Below are 12,299 nucleotides of genomic sequence, written 5' to 3' on the forward strand. Positions count from 1 at the left end.
GCGTTCGGCCCCGGGTCACCAACGAGAAGGGTTATAACTCATGTTCAGAAGCCGGGCATTTAGCGACTCCCAGACATCCCAGAGTGTGTTTCTGTGGCTCTCACGGGTGCGTGGAAACCGGGCGCCCGGGATGCACGCTCAGTTCCTCCGGGGCTGTTCTTCCCCGCTCGGCGTCACTGTCACCCCTAGCAACCCTCTGAAGATGGAGACCCGTCCCTTTAAGGGAAGCCTGATTCCCGGCCGTCTTCGTTTTGCGCGCCCGCCCGCGGCGCCGGCGAAGAGAACATGGCCCAGGCTGCACGGGCGCTGTGGCCTGTCGGGCACGCTCTGGCCTGGAGGCTGGGTAGTCGCCTTCCGTCGGGACTCCCCGCGCAGAGTCGGGCCGGCTTCGCGGGAGCGGCGGGAGGCCCGGGCCCCGCGGCCACAGCCCGCAAGGGCAGCCCGCGGCTGCTGGGGGCGGCAGCGCTGGCCCTGGGGGGCGTCCTGGGGCTGTACCACACGGCGCGGTGGCACCTGCACGCCCAGGACCTCCGCGCCCAGCGCTCTGCGGCGCAGGTAAGCCCGGGACGCACCGAGCCGCGGGTAGGGGTGCTGCGGTCTGCGCCGAACTTGGGGACTTCTGGCGGGGTCAGGTATCACCTCTTCTGTCCGTTTGTGACCTTGGGCAAGTGACTCGGATTTAAATATGAGCACTTAGCGTCCTCATCTGTGCAATGGGGTCGCCACAGTTGTCTGCCAACTAGAATTGTTGTCTTCGTCGTAAAGTCATTTTCTAACGTGTTGTTAGACTTTTTAATGGAAAGATTTGGAGATTACAGGAAAGGGAAAGCAAGCCTCCTTCATTACTTTCTAAACATTTTGTCGTTTGGAAAGTAATAAACTTTCCCTAAACCCTCCCACCATCTTCAGATCATAAGGTTATGCATTTGTTTCTTAGTTGCAGTATTTTTAGGGAACCGATAACCCTTAGATTCCAGACCCTGAGATGGAGAGGTGCAGGGAGGTGTCCCTTAGCTGGGCTGTGCGAGTACCCCTTTCCTGGGCTCAGAGAAACAGGAGGGTAGGAGGGAGTGGAGTTCTCTGTATCTCTCCGCCCACCCTATGTGGTCCAGCCTCAGTGTCCCATCTGAACAGTGAGGAAGGGGGCTGCTGCTCTGGCTTTTAATACGCAGTGAGCGTCCCTAGGGCTTATTCATCTGCTGAACATGCAGATTCAGGCCCTCCCCACCCTTGGAGATTTGAGGTTGATCCCACTCTGGCAAAGGCTGGGCTCCAGTCCCTCACCCAGAGGGTCCCTTGGGTTGAGGGAGTTTGAGTGGGCACTCCCAAGTTGAAACAATTGCTCTGCATCTTGGGTAGCCCACCTGGGGCCGGCAGGTGTGTGTGTGATGTCTGTCCTCTTGGGCCAGGAGGGAGAGGAGAGGGGTCTGTCTGATATTGATCGGAGACCAGAAGATTCATCCTACCTGTACTTCCTGCCTGAGGAGGGTGCTGTATGGGTGCTTGAGGATGGACTGTCCACTGCCCGGGTCTGCTCCCCACCTCCCTGTGTCTCCCTTTCTCTCTGCCACCTATCCCCATTCCTCCTGATGCACTCAGCCTCCTCCTACAAGTCTCCCTTGGGAGAAATTTGCTTGGAGGTGGGGCTTGGGCACCAGGCCTCAGAAGCCCCTCCCTCTGCTCCCCCTGCAGCTCTCCCTGTCCAGCCGCCTGCAGCTGACCCTCTACCAGTACAAAACGTGTCCCTTCTGCAGCAAGGTCCGCGCCTTCCTCGACTTCCACGCCCTGCCCTACCAGGTGGTAGAAGTGAACCCCGTGCGCAGGGCCGAGATCAAGTTCTCTTCCTACAGGAAGGTGCCCATCCTGCTGGCCCAGGAAGGAGAGAGTTTGGTGAGCCTCAGGGAGCAGCCCCCCACAGCCTGGGTTGTCCTGGAGTACCGCCTAGGCAGGCCCTGCTCTGCAACTCTGGGACAGTGTGTTCTCTTTGGACCTCCTGTGGGTTATGAACCAGCGGGGCCCAAGGGAGGTGGAGTGTCCCAGAGCTCAACCGTGTGAGCTCTGAAATCAGGGTGCTCCGGGCTCAAGGTGGGGCTCTGCCGCTCTCTGGTTACATGACTTGGGGCAGGTCACTTAGCCTCTCTGGGCTTGCTTCTTCATTAATCAACAGAAGGCCATACTCTCAGGTGGTAGGAAATGCTTGGCCAGTGCTTGGCTCCTAGCTTATAGCTTCTAGAGCCCATCCTGCCCCTCAGTGCGTGGGGGGCCAGGCAGGTGAGTGGTCAGGGCCCAGATTTTCGGTCCTCGCCATACGCTCCTTCCCATTAGCCACACTTGGGCCTCTCTTACTCAGGATGGGCCTGGGCAGCGGTGGGCGGGGGGACTATGTCCTGTGGGGCGGGGAAAGCTCCATGGGCATCGATTTTGGGGATGAACCCCCAGGGATGGACAAACAATGCCGGGGTTCTCCTGGACCAGTTTCCTGGAATGCCTGCGCGTTTATTTTAAGAGCCCTAGTGACCCTGCTGGCGGCTCCAGGACCCTTCCCCCAACGTAACCTCTCGTCCTCCAGCAACAGCTGAATGATTCCTCTGTCATCATCAGCGCGCTCAAGACCTACCTGGTGTCGGGGTAAGGAGCCCCTCAGAGGCCTGGGCTGGCGTTGCATTTCGTCCCTTTTATCTCCCAGGAGGCCTCACCTGGGTTCCTCCAGGGGAGCAGGGTGGGCATTCTACTCTGAGCCATCCCCCCCGCAGCTCTGCACATCTCCCTCTGTCAGGGAGATGCTCCTGTGTTTGCCCCAAGGCCCTCTTGCTGCAGGACCCCCTCTGGTTCCCAGAAGAGGGCCGAAAGCTTTGGGGGGTTGGTCCAGGTTCCCCTCTGGTACCGGCTCAGGCTGGGGTAGATCTCCACGCTGAGCAGACAATGACTCAACCTCCGAGAGGAAGAGCTGGTTGGGATGAGTCTCTGGCTGTTTCCCAAAGGCAGCCCCTGGAAGACATCGTCACCTACTATCCACCCATGAAGGCTGTGAACGACCAGGGGAAGGAGGTGACGGAATTCTGTAACAAGTATTGGCTCATGCTGGATGAGAAGGAGGCCCAGCGCATGTATGGTGGGAAGGAGGCCAGGACGTAAGTGAGGCGAAGGCGGGGTCTTCTGGAGGTGGGGATGAGGGGAGACAGGCTGAGTGAGACACTGAGATGGGGGAGCAGGGTGGCAGGCCAGGAGGGCTGGGGCCATGGCCAGGGCTAAGTCTCCTTCTGGAAATCCTGCTCCGGCCTCGGCTTCCCATCCATACGCTGCTTGATCTAGACAGTGCACCTGCTCCCACGCCTCCCAGGCCCCGGCTTCGGCAGCCCACCCGGCCTGCCCTCTGTCCGCCCCGTCTTGCCCACAGGGAGGAGATGAAGTGGCGGCAGTGGGCGGATGACTGGCTGGTGCACCTGATCTCCCCCAACGTGTACCGCACTCCTGCCGAGGCCCTGGCCTCTTTCGACTACATCGTCAGAGAGGGCAAGTTCGGGGCAGTGGAGGGTGCTGTGGCCAAGTACATGGGTGCGGCGGCCATGTACCTCATCAGCAAGCGGCTCAAGAGCAGGTGATGGGGCTCGCGGGCGCGCATGTGTGCCTGGGGGGGCCTGCTGTTCCCGAGCCCCTAGTCTATGTCACACCGGGACCCTCAGCCAGAACTCCCAATTGCCTCCGCCTCCCCAGGGGAAGCAGACCGGCCTGGGGGTCTGCTCTGTGCCTCCTTCTGTTGCTTTCTCTGGGGTTGGTTCTCTTGGGTCCTCCTTTGGTCATGGCCTCCCTGACTGGGGCGGATGAGAACTGATTTTTGCAGGTGTGATGCCCCTTAGGGGGGTGGCCCTGGCCCCCTAGCCTTCCCGTTTTCCCCACCTGGGCCAAGGGTTGGAGTTTCCCTGATGGACTTCCCCTTCCTCACTAGGCACCACCTGCAAGATGATGTTCGTGAGGACCTCTACGAGGCTGCCAACAAGTGGGTGGCAGCCGTGGGCAAAGATCGGCCCTTCATGGGGGGCCAGAAGCCAAACCTGGCTGATCTGGTGAGTCTGGTGGTGGCAGGGGATGCCCAGACTAGAGGGGCCTGTCTGGGCAGAGGAAGCCCATCTGGAGGCAATACCTAGTCTCACAGCTCTCCTGCTCTGGAGGCACCTGGCTCCATCCAAGGAACTGTCTTGCTTCACATCACTGACAGGTTCAGGGGAGGGGCTAGCTTCAGGCCCAGCTGGATCCAGGGACCCAAGTGGTATTACCAGGGCTGGGCCTCACCTCTTGCGTCTCAACTTCTTGGAGCTGCTTGCACCCACCAGAAGTCCTGGGACAGTGTCTTGTTGGCCTGGCTTGAGTGCCAAGCCCCGAAGCAGTCCTTCGAGCTGGGATGGAATATGTTGATTGCCAGATCTGGGTCTTAGAGCTGGATGGTGGGGTCCTCTCTCCTTAGATTTTAGGACTTGAGAGTGGGGCAGGACATTTTCCCAAAGGAAATTCTAGAGGTGGGGTTTGTTGCCCAGATAGGGGGAGTGGATGCAGGGCAGACAAAACCTACAGAAATCCCCCACATTTCACTCCGAGCACCGTGTGCAAAATTGGCCGTTTATTGAGCCCTCTCAGAGAGGGGAGGCGACGGGCCCCAGGGCGCACAGCTGGTGGAGGGCAGATGTGGACGTCCCTCTGTCGCCTCCCCCAGGCAGTGTACGGTGTGCTGCGTGTGATGGAGGGCCTGGAGGCTTTCGACGACCTGATGTGTCACACCCACATCAAGCCCTGGTACCTGCGGATGGAGAAAGCCATTGCTGAGGCCCCCCAGTGACCTGAGTGTCCCCGGAGTGGTGGGACACAGCAGAAGATGCCGGCTGCTGGGGACCAGGACCACTGGGTCAGCAATTGATGCTGTGTGGTGGGTGGGGGATGGGATCTTTGTGCCCCCCGCCCCCCCAGCTCCCTGGCTTCTAGCACTGAGCACCTGCTGCAGCCCTGGGACGCTGGGGGACAAAAGCCAGTCTTGGTATCTGCCCACAGTCCCCTGAGGGGCCCAGAAGCCTGCCCTTCTCTGGGACTTTCTGTGCCCTGCTATGTCCGCACCTTGGGGTGGGAATCGGCTCAGGCTTCTGCCCTGGACAGGGGAAGGGGGAATAGTCTGGTTTACAAAGGATTTCATCTCTGGCTCCTCCTGGTCCCTGCTCTTCCCAGGTGCCCCTGGGATTGTGTGTCACGTTCACAATAAAGAAAAGGTTTGCTGCTCCATTCGTGGTGCTGTGGTGGGGCGTGGAGGGTGCCGTGCAGGACTGCTGGTGAGCAAGGCTTCAGACTGAGGCCCCCGCCCCACCCTGGTGGTAACTAGTTTGTCCGGTGCTGACTGGGTGTCGGGCGTGGGGAGAATGACTTGGCAGACTTTGTGTCACAGGGACCCTGGGACACCACCACAGGATAAGCAGCCAGGAAGCCCGAGATGTCCCAGGACGCAGGCCCACTTGTGCCCCTCACTGGCTGTGGGACTCTGGGCCGTGATGCCCCTCTCTGAGCCTCCGCATCCTCCTCCGCGAAATGGGCATAATGATAGCCTCTACCTCAAGGGGAGAGCGTGAGGGTTTGAGCATGAGATGCGGGTCAAGTATGGAGAAGGATGCCCAGCTCAGAGCAGGGGCCGGACTGGCTCCAGTCCTGCTCCTGGGCCAGGGGAGCAGGGTTTCCAGAACCTCGGAACCTGTGAAGCAGGTGGGCACCTGGGCTTCAGTCTCAGGCCTGGGCATGTTCCTCTGGGACAGGGAAAAGCCAGCTCTGGGAGCGAGGCGGGGGCTATGAGTGGAGCTGTCGCGAGCAGAGCACCCAGCGTTGGGGGTCCCCATTCCCCTGGCTCCCTTAGATGGCCTCCAGAGGCCCAGCCGGTGGCCAGGGGGCTGAACTCTCCTCACAGGGCTCTCCCATTCCCCCAGACCTCTCGAGAGTCTTAAAATATTACTTCATTTTTTTTAAGACATAAAAATAATTCATGCTCCCTGTGATGGCAAACATTCAAATAAGGTAGAGGCCTGGTGAGCACTCTGGAGGCCAACAGCCTCACATTTGGAAGCAGCGGCCTCAGTTTCTCCTGTAGAGCCAGCCCGCTGCCTGCTTGTTCTCGTTCCCGTCTGCGCCGGCTCATTCCTCCCGAGACACATGGATGAGCCACAGCCCAGCGGCCTGGCCAGGGGGAGCACCAGCGTGTCCAGAATGCAGTCCCCCTGAATCAGGCCTCACGTCCTGGTCCCAGAGCCTCTCTCAGCAGGATAGGAACTGGGCCACAGGCCGCTCCAGGCCCCTGGAGCAAAAGACTTTCAGGACTTAAGACCTGATGGCAGGAGAAACCAAGACCGCCACTTCCAAACATTAGGCTCCTTCTTCCCAGCCCAGCACCTGTGGCTCTCAGCCCCTGGCCTTCCCCGCTGAGGCCTGGTCTGGCTAAGGAGGTCCAGGTGCAGCCAGGCCCCAGCTCCCAGACACCTACCGTCTCCCTGTGTTCACAGGCTGAGGTTTTCTCCTGTCTCTGCATTTTGCAGAGGAAGAACTGTTGGTGGCTGAGCCATGCCAGGGGACAGGGAACTGACTCCTGACTGGGGCTTTTTCTCTTGGGCTGTTGCAGGCAGAAAGGCACCCAGCCGCACCCTCATCACCCTCCTCCACTGAACGGTCACTGTGATGAAAAGCCCAAGGTCTGTGCTAGCTAGACCTGCTGCTCCCAGGTCTGGGGCTGGAGAATGGCTAGTCAACCCAAGGCCACCATGGGACACCGACTGAGTGTGCTTCCCCCTCGTCCATCCCAGGAGACAACCCTGCCTTAGTTTCCCCAAATGTTGCTGGGTCAGCCCCTGGGTGTATTTTCCCATAACCACTAGAGGGCAGTAGGGACCGCTAAACAAGGCCTCATCTTACCACCTTGTGACCAACTTCCCAACCAGGCTCCCAGAGCTCATGGTCAAGAGCTCCAAAAAGCAAGAAGACAGCAGTTGTGAGAACAGCGAGAGTCTTCTGCCCTGGGAGTCAGGGAGGTCTCCCTGGGGAGGGCAAGACAAAGCTGGGGCTTCAAGAATTGGGAAGATTCTGGTTTGCTTTTTTCTGTTTGTTAGATTGTTAAATTTTAAAGCTTCACTTTGATTATGCCAATAATTATTTATTGTGCATGAACAAAACTTTCAGATAAGCAAAAAGATGATGCCAATTACTTACAACCTCACCAACCTAGAGATACGACCACTTAAAGGTTTTTGGAGTACAGCCTTGCAGATTCTTTTTTATGCAGATTATAGTGCATATATGTATTTTTTAAAAAAATGTTTGTTTTATTTATTTGACAGAGAGAGAGAATACAAGCAGGGGCAGAGAGGGAGAAGCATGCTCTCCACTAAGCAGGGAGCCTGATCTGGGACTCGATCCCAGGACCCTGGAATCATGACCCAAGCCAAAGGCAGATGCCCAACCGACTGAGCCACCCAGGCATGCTTGGTATCCACTGTCTTAACAGGGTCTTATTGCTCCTCCCTCTCTTTTTTTTTTCCCCTTTTTTTAAGTAAAAATTTAGATTGTGTGGGATGTCTGGGTGGCTCAGTTGGTTGAGCGTCTGCCTTGGGCTCAGGTCATGATCCCAGGGTTCTCGGACTGAGCCTGTCGGATTCCCTGCTCAGTAGGGAGCCTGCTTCTCTCTCTCCCCCTGCTCATGCTCTGTCTCTCAAATAAATAAATAAAATATTTTTAAAGGGATTTTATTTATTTATTTGATGGAGAGAGACACAGCGAGAGAGGGAACACAAGCAGGGGAAGTGGGAGAGGGAGAAGCAGGCTTCCTGCTGAGCAGGGAGCCCCATGTGGAGCTTGATCCCAGGACTCTGGGATCATGACCTGAGCCAAAGGCAGACACTTAATGACTGAGCCACCCAGGCACCTGTAAATTAAAAAGCCCAACATAATCACAATCCCTTGTAAGAATCCCTTGATTCTAGAGGAGAAGATGAGAAGCAGGGGCTGGGAGGTTCGAGAAAGGTCCCAGAAATACTGATACCTCCAGAACCCAGAGGGGCAAGGAGATGGCCTCTCCTCAGGGGCCTCTGGAAGGAACCAGCCCAGAGGACAGCTTGATCTCAGCTCAGTGAAACTGAATTCGGACCTCCAGCCTCTAGCACTGGAAGGGAATAGTTATGTCTTAAGATACCACGTTTGTGGGTGCCTGGGTGGCTCAGTTGGTTAAGCAACTGCCTTCCACTCAGGTCATGATCGTGGAGTCCTAGGATCCAGTCCCACATGGGGCTCCCTGCTCAGCAGGTAGTCTGCTTCTCCCACTGACCTCTCTCTTCTCATGCTCTCTCTCTCTCTCTCATTCTGTCTCTCTCTCAAATAATAATAAAAAAAAGATACCACGTTTGTGGGACAGCAGTCATAGGACACCAACACACATGACTGAAGCCAGGGGTCTAGTGACCTCTGGTGAGTCCCTTGTTCTGTCAGTTTCCTCCTCTGGAAATCGAGGGGTGGGGCTGGGCTCCTTGGTACGGAGGGGGTGCCCCACCCTGGCCAGCAGGGGCGGGGCCAGCCCCCTCTCTCCTCAGCATCCACAAGTGCTGTGGGGAGATAAGGGGCCGTGTGGATTGGCCACAGCAAATGGCCAAAAGAGATGGCTGGTGGCTGCCCCGGCCAGCTGCTGTTCCAGGAAACTGCCAGCAGGTGGCCCGGGTCTGTCCCACCCCCTCAGGGGACAGGCCTCTGGCCCTCTCTGTCCTCAGTTTACTGATCCTGGCTTCTTGCCTGGCCTACCCCATTGTAGCTGGCCCTGGCCAGTCCTTGTAGCTGGTGTGACCAGTCCTTGCTGGTTTGCTTCAGTTTCCTCGTCAGCACTGGAGGGCAGGGACCAAGGTTCACGGCTAGGCCTTTGGGCCCCACACACAGTGGCTCCCCATTCCCTTCCCCTACATTCCAATCTGCTCAGACCAGTGAGATCAGGACCGGTGGGGGTGTGGGGGGGTGCCCTAGGGGGCAGCTGGGAGCCAAGGTTGAGAACATGGCTTCAGAGTCAACAAAGCTGATGTGAATCTCAGTTCAACATTTACTTAGCCTTTATATGAACCCAGACAAGTGCCTTCCCTGCTGAGTCCGTCAGGAAGGTACTGTGCCCGTCTTGAGGAGGTTCAGAGAGGCAGATTTGCCCAGAATCACACAGTCAGGTGCCAGGATTCAAGCACAGGCCTGCCCAGCGCTTCCCAGGCTCTCTGTGGCCTCCCAGCCCAGGAGAGTAGCCAGGCACCAGGTGCCACCTGCCCGGGGCAAGGCAAAAAGCTCCTCCTTCCAGGTGAAAGTCCTCATGGGTGGGTGGAAGCCTGGTCCCTGTCTCCTGGGCCTCCTGGTGGGCGACACCAACAAAGCCCAGGGGTTTGCTGATCTGCATTTCAGGCCCCAACACCTACTCACGGTGAGGCCCTGGGCATGTCACTTCCCTCGCCCCCCACCTCAGTTTCCTCACCTGAAAAATGGGGTCACGGTGGCAGGAACCCATCCTTCATCTTCTGAGGGCTAAGCTAAGTTTCATGTGTGCAGTGCCCCAGCCGGTGGCCTCAGGATTAGAGATGGAAGGGCCTAGCTTCAGGAAAGAGACACAAAGAGGATTTGCCTGATCGTGCAGCACAAAGGGCTCCCCCACCCCAAACCCCAGCTTGGAGACCCCCGGCGTGCACAAGCGTCCTCAAACTGGAGGCTAGAATGACAAGCACTGACAGTGAAATTCCTGTGTGTTCGCAATCCTCCCTGGTTGGGGGAAGGGGAGCTGGTTTTTAAGGACCAGTCCTTTTAATTTCCTGTCTCATTTCGACGTTTTAAAAAACTATTTTTTAAAAAGATTTTATTTCTTTATTTGACAGAGAGAGAGAGATCACAACTAGGCAGAGAGACAGGCAGAGAGAGAGGGGAAGCAGGCTCCCTGCTGAGCAGAGAGACGGATGCGGGACTCGATCCCACCAGAACCCTGAGATCGTGACCTGAGCCAAAGGCAGAGGCTTAACCCACTGAGCCACCCAGGCACCCAAACTTTCTATCTTTTAAATTTGAGTATAGTGGACACACAATGTTATATTTCATTCCAACTTTTTAAAAAATTTATGCCTCACATTTTTTTTTTTTTTTTTTTTGGAGAGAGAGAGTGTGTACATGGAGTGGGGGAGGGACAAGCAGACCCACACTGAGCTCAGAGCCCGATGCGGGGCTCGATCTCACATCCTCGAGACCAAGACCTGAGCTGAAATCAAGAACTGGATGCTTAACAGACCAAGCCACGCAGGCACCCCACATTCTTCTTCTTTTAAAGATTTTATTTTTAAGGGGTGCCTGGGTAGCTCGGTCATTAAGCATCTGCCTTCGCTCAGGTCATGATTCCAGGGTCCTGGGACCCTGCTCAGTGGGAAGCCTGCTTCTCCCTCTCCCACTCCCCCGGCTTGTGTTCCCCCGTTTGCTGTCTCTCTCTCTGTCAAATAAATAAATAAAATCTTAAAAAAAAAAGATTTAAAAAAAAGATTTTATTTATTTATTTGACAGAGATCACAAGTACGCAGAGAGGCAGGCAGAGAGAGAGAGAGGGGGAAGCAGGCTCCCCGCACAGCAGAGAGCCCGATGCGGGGCTCGATTCCAGGACTCCCGGATCATGACCTGAGCTGAAGGCAAAGGCTTTAACCCACTGAGCCACCCAGGTGCCCCAAAGATTTTATTTTTAAGTGATCTTTACACCCAATGAACTCACTACCCCAAGATCCAGAGTCCTAGGCTCCGTCGCCCGAACCGGCCAGGTGCCCTTCGTTCCCACTAACAGTGCTCCAGCCAAGTCTTCTTTTCTTCGTCTAATGGACAACCAGGCTCAGAGAGGTGGTGTGAGTTGCCCAAGGCCACACCTCAGCCAGGCTGGGGCAGGGACTTCCAGGGTCCCGGAGTCTATCCACAGAAAGTCAACCAGGCTTTCTGCAGCTCGCACATCCCCCGTTCCCCAGACTGCGCCCGGCTCCCCTGGCCCCAACCTCACAGGAGGCTGGACGCCATCTGCAAAGACCTGAGTGCCTGAGGGGAGCCTCCCGCCCCGCAAAGTGCCAGCTAGTCGCCAACCCCAATATAGGCAGAGGCTCCTGTCAGCCAAGGTGAAGGAATCGCGGAGCTAACCAGGTATGAAAGCACAGACGTAGTGACCTAACCAATATGAAATTACTACCTTAGAATTCTGGAGGTCGGACGCCTCACGTGCCTCTTACCAGGCTAAAATCAAGATGTCAGCCGCACTGTGTTCCTCCTGGAGACTCTCGGTGGAGAATCCATTCATCTCTTCCAGCATCTAGGGGCCACCCACATTCCTTGACTTGTGGCCTCCTCCTCCCATCTAGAAAGCCAGTGACCTCAGGCTGAGCCCTTCTCGGGCTGAGCCCTTCCCTGCCTTCTGCTTGGCTCTCCCTGCTCTGTCTCCCCCACTGACTGACCCATGTGATTTCCTGGGGCCCATTGGGATAATCCAGGATAATCTCCCTATTTTAAGGTCAGCTGATTAGTAAGCTTCCTTGGTTGCCGGGTAACCTAATTCACAGGTTCTGGGGATTAGGACAGGGACATCTTTGGGAGGGGGCATAACTCTGCCTGCGGTACGGGACGGTTGGGAGAGTTGGCTCGGGGTAAGGGGGTCTACTTGGCAAGCCCTAATCATTGGGAAATGGTTTCTGCCTGTTACCCTGGCAATGAAAAGCTCAAGCAGGTGACATGTTAGTTTCCAGGGTGGGGGGAGGCGGGGGTGGTGGCCCAGGCGGCCATTAACAAATCACCATAAACTTAGGTGACCCTGAAAGACAAAATTTCACTCTCATCGTTTGAGAGGGCCTGAGTCTGAAATCCAGGTGTTGGTGCCATCGGGTCTTTCTGAACAACCTGAGGGAGAAACTTCTTGCCATTCCCCTTGCTTTGGGCGGCCCCCTGCAATCCCTGGTGTTTCTTGGCCCTGTGGTCACATGGCCTTTCCTGTCTCTCTCTTCCGGGCATGTTGGTCCAAAGTCCCCTATTCTAGGACACCACCTATTGGACTTGGGGCTCACAGTAATCCAGTGTGACCTCACTTTAACTTGATTGCATCTGCAAAAGCCTCTTTCCAAGTGGAGCCCACATTCTGAGGTTCCCAGGGAACATGAATTTTGAGGGGACGCTCTTTGACCCAGCGCAAGTGGTGTATGTACCAGTTTCAACCTGAGCACACTTCTGGGCCTCCCCATAGCTTCTGAGTGCCACAGCCCCCTGATGGG

General features: G+C 56.5%; 1 protein-coding gene and 1 long non-coding RNA gene across 3 annotated transcripts; one reads left to right on the plus strand and one right to left on the minus strand.

Annotated features, from left to right (window-relative positions):
* Positions 1-285: 285 nt before the first annotated feature.
* On the plus strand, positions 286-5,263 carry PTGES2 (prostaglandin E synthase 2). The gene is made up of 7 exons (XM_044264804.1): positions 286-555; positions 1,693-1,890; positions 2,570-2,628; positions 2,982-3,131; positions 3,398-3,598; positions 3,947-4,064; positions 4,709-5,263. The coding sequence occupies exons 1-7, from the start codon at positions 286-288 to the stop codon at positions 4,829-4,831; spliced, it is 1,119 nt and encodes a 372-aa protein (XP_044120739.1). The 3' UTR covers positions 4,832-5,263.
* Positions 4,722-11,460, minus strand: LOC122917212. 2 transcript variants are annotated; one of them, XR_006386366.1, is made up of 3 exons: positions 11,271-11,460; positions 9,506-9,622; positions 4,722-4,792 (listed from the first exon to the last, which is right to left on the minus strand). It is a non-coding gene; the product is annotated as an uncharacterized LOC122917212 (long non-coding RNA). The 2 variants fall into 2 exon arrangements; XR_006386367.1 differs by lacking the exon at positions 11,271-11,460 and adding an exon at positions 10,772-10,853.
* Positions 11,461-12,299: the final 839 nt, after the last annotated feature.

Source organism: Neovison vison, chromosome 9, assembly GCF_020171115.1.
Source record: "Neovison vison isolate M4711 chromosome 9, ASM_NN_V1, whole genome shotgun sequence".
NCBI lineage: Eukaryota > Metazoa > Chordata > Mammalia > Carnivora > Mustelidae > Neogale > Neogale vison.